The sequence below is a fragment of the Osmerus eperlanus genome, chromosome 15, assembly GCF_963692335.1.
Source record: "Osmerus eperlanus chromosome 15, fOsmEpe2.1, whole genome shotgun sequence".
In the NCBI taxonomy this organism is placed as follows: domain Eukaryota; kingdom Metazoa; phylum Chordata; class Actinopteri; order Osmeriformes; family Osmeridae; genus Osmerus; species Osmerus eperlanus.
The window spans coordinates 12,281,893-12,284,899 of record NC_085032.1 but is presented as its reverse complement, the minus strand read 5'-3'; the positions used below and the strand labels follow the sequence as shown (position 1 = coordinate 12,284,899).

Below are 3,007 nucleotides of genomic sequence, written 5' to 3'. Positions count from 1 at the left end.
GAGGGGGACAGTGTGGTTGATACAGTAGACAGCACAGGTGAGGTGTAATAACTGCACGAGGCAACTCTCAATGAGTCAGTGTCCGTAGACAGCTCTGCCATGGAGAGTTCCGTCTCAGCAGCCCATCCAAGGGTCTTATTCACACTATGTCAGAGAAGTTATGAAGGTGAGTCCGTTCCTATGGGATCTCTGGTACATCACAACACAAAAGACAGAGGATCCCATTGTCTACCCTATGCCTTTGGGGCGGAGGTTATCCCTTATACTGTACAAGTCTGGCTCCATCCCGAGCAGTGTAATATCATGATGGATATCATTGGAAGATGTTGTTGAATAAATGTCATTGTTTGAACAGTTGTGTTTCTCTGTTAGGTCTTTCAGCACTCTGGGCAGATGAAGAGCTCCTTCCTTCTTAGGAAATGGGTCTCCTGGTGGAGAGAGTGGGCTTCATCCTCATTCGCCCTCACCTCCTCCCCTTCCTCCTCCCCCTCCCCTTCCTCCTCCCCCTCCCCTTCCTCCTCCTCCATCAGGCCATGATGTCACTGCGCTTGCTACACCACACCACCAGGGCGATCATAGCCAGCGTGAGGAAGACTGGGATTAGGATGAGGATGGTGAGGGTGTCGTCCGGGGGGTCCACCCAGATGATCCTTTCCATGGTGCAGTTGGAGAAGAAGTGCTTGTGGATGCGGATGATGTAACTCTCGGCCAGAGGGTTGGGCCAGAAGCAGTTGATCTTGACTGCGTTGCTCTCCGTACACAACGTGAACACGTGGTACTGACTGTGGAGGCAGAGAGAGAGAGAGAGAGAGAGAGAGAGAGAGAGAGAGAGAGAGAGAGAGAGAGGGAGAGAGAGAGAGAGAGAGAGAGAGAGAGAGAGAGAGAGAGAGAGAGAGAGAGAGAGAGAGAGAGAGAGAGAGAGAGAGAGAGAGAGAGAGAGAGAGAGAGGGAGAGAGAGGAGAGAGAGAGAGAGGGAGAGAGAGGGAGAGAGAGAGAGAGGGAGAGAGAGGGGGGGAGAGGGGAGAGAGAGAGAGGGAGAGAGAGAGCAGGAAGGAAAGGTAGATACAGAGAGAGAGAGAGAGAGAGAGAGAGAGAGAGAGAGAGAGAGAGAGAGAGAGAGAGAGAGAGAGAGAGAGAGAGAGAGAGAGAGAGAGAGAGAGAGAGAGAGATGATGGAATGAGAAAGAGGGAGAGAGAGGGTTAACATTAATTAACAAAACTTCTCATTGGAATATGGAACTGTGTTCTAAGATTCTTTCTTTCTGTCAGTCTTTCACCTGACCCAGCCAATGCCTTTACTAGCAGTCAGGGCTCCACTCTCCAAGTCATAGTCTCCAAACCACCTCCGCACCAGGGTGAATTGAGGTCAGGGGGCAATATTGTGACTCATGCAGTCTGCATCTCAGTAAATACGTTTTAGTGAAGGGATAATAGAAGAAAAGAGCCTATTTGTGGGATTTAGCAGCTTAGCAATTGAAGCCGTGCTCTCTGTTTCAATGTGTCTGAAATAAGTAAGGCAGTGGCAGACATCAGCAATGTTCTTACACTGCAAAAAGGAACTTTGCAGATAGAGTATGAATTCCATATGAATTTAGAATGTTTATTTTCTCCAAAGTATTAGAAACTAGTAGCTTTAGTCTAGTTTAAATAATGCTGTTTCGCTCTGCAACAGAGACATCCAGAGTGAAACGTTTATATTAATATAATATATACAACCACCTCAAAAAAGAAATATTTATATTAACTGGTAAAGTCAAACTACAGTCCATGCAAACTGCCTGAATGGTGAAATCTCACCATCAAGAGCACTCTATTGGTTCCCAATGTCATTCATTCACACCTCATTGGATTATACTTCAGAGCCCTCAAATCCTTCACAGCTCATTGGGCAGTCCAATAAGGATCCAATTTGGCATCTAAACAAGGTGTGCGCTTAAACCCATTACATCACACACGGTACACAAACCCATTATACCCAGAAACACTTTGTCCTGTTTTTCACACTAGACTGACATGGAGCCTTGCATTGGTCACGTTAGGAGTTAAGCAAGCTTTTAGAGAACATTACATCAAACCAGAAGGCGATAAGAAAGCTAGTACAACTGTGTGCCATGTTAAATCCTCAAGCTAGTAACCTGTGTGTTTGCTTTGCGTTCAACCTCTTCCCCGTCTAAGCCATTTGTGTGGTCATAGAGTGCCAGTTTGACGCAAGACAGCATCAATCAGTGTCGTCAATCTCCATCCATGCTACAAATGACCTTTGGTTAAGTGCTGCAAATGAAATGAACTAAATCTAATGTATGGACTCTCCATATGTTCACTTGCCACAGTGACGGAGGGTTTAGAGATTCATTGATTTGGGGGTTTTCTGTGAGTGATTTGTGGACATTTCTGGAAACTTTGGATACACCTATTGAAAACTAACGACTGAAACTGTAGCGCAGTGAACCTAAAAAATGAACTAAGCCGGCAAATTAATTTAGTTGTTTTTTTATGTTAAGTGTTGCTGAGCATTTTTGTTAAATCACACAATTTTTTCAAAATCATTAGTTGTGCTTATAAATCTGAATAGAAATGATGTTGGCTGTTGTGTAACAATGGTCTGTTGATAAATGTTGAGTCAGAATGCAATGGGGAATCTCCAGAGAAATATTTAAGTAAGAATCTAAGCCAGGAAAATGAATGTTTCTGCAGTTTCACATATGAAGGCTCTGCCCAAGAGGATCTTGGGAAATAAAATGGGGGAGAGACAGAGAGAGAAAGTGTGTGTATAATAGTGAAAAAAGATTGTCATATTGTGAAGTGAAGAAGCTTGGCAAGAGACATTGATTTAGACAGAGAGAAGCCAAAAATAAGAACATGAAAATAAAAGAGAAAGATGTAGATAGAGATAGAGAAAGAGCGAATGGTGGGGGAGAGGGTCCTGTGGCCCTAGATACTCTGTGTCTGGGGTGCTGTGGAAAAGAGCACTGGGAATAGTTGAAACCCCTTTGAAGTGTGTTCTCAGC

General features: G+C 44.4%; 1 protein-coding gene across 1 annotated transcript in view; it reads right to left on the bottom strand.

The window, feature by feature from the left end:
* Window positions 1-483: 483 nt before the first annotated feature.
* The window catches only part of LOC134035151 (receptor activity-modifying protein 3-like), a 16,830-nt gene continuing 14,306 nt past the window's right edge, over window positions 484-3,007 (bottom strand). Inside the window, 1 exon segment of the mRNA XM_062480024.1 lies at window positions 484-782. Coding sequence (XP_062336008.1) covers window positions 527-782 — 256 coding nt within the window. The 3' untranslated portion in view covers window positions 484-526.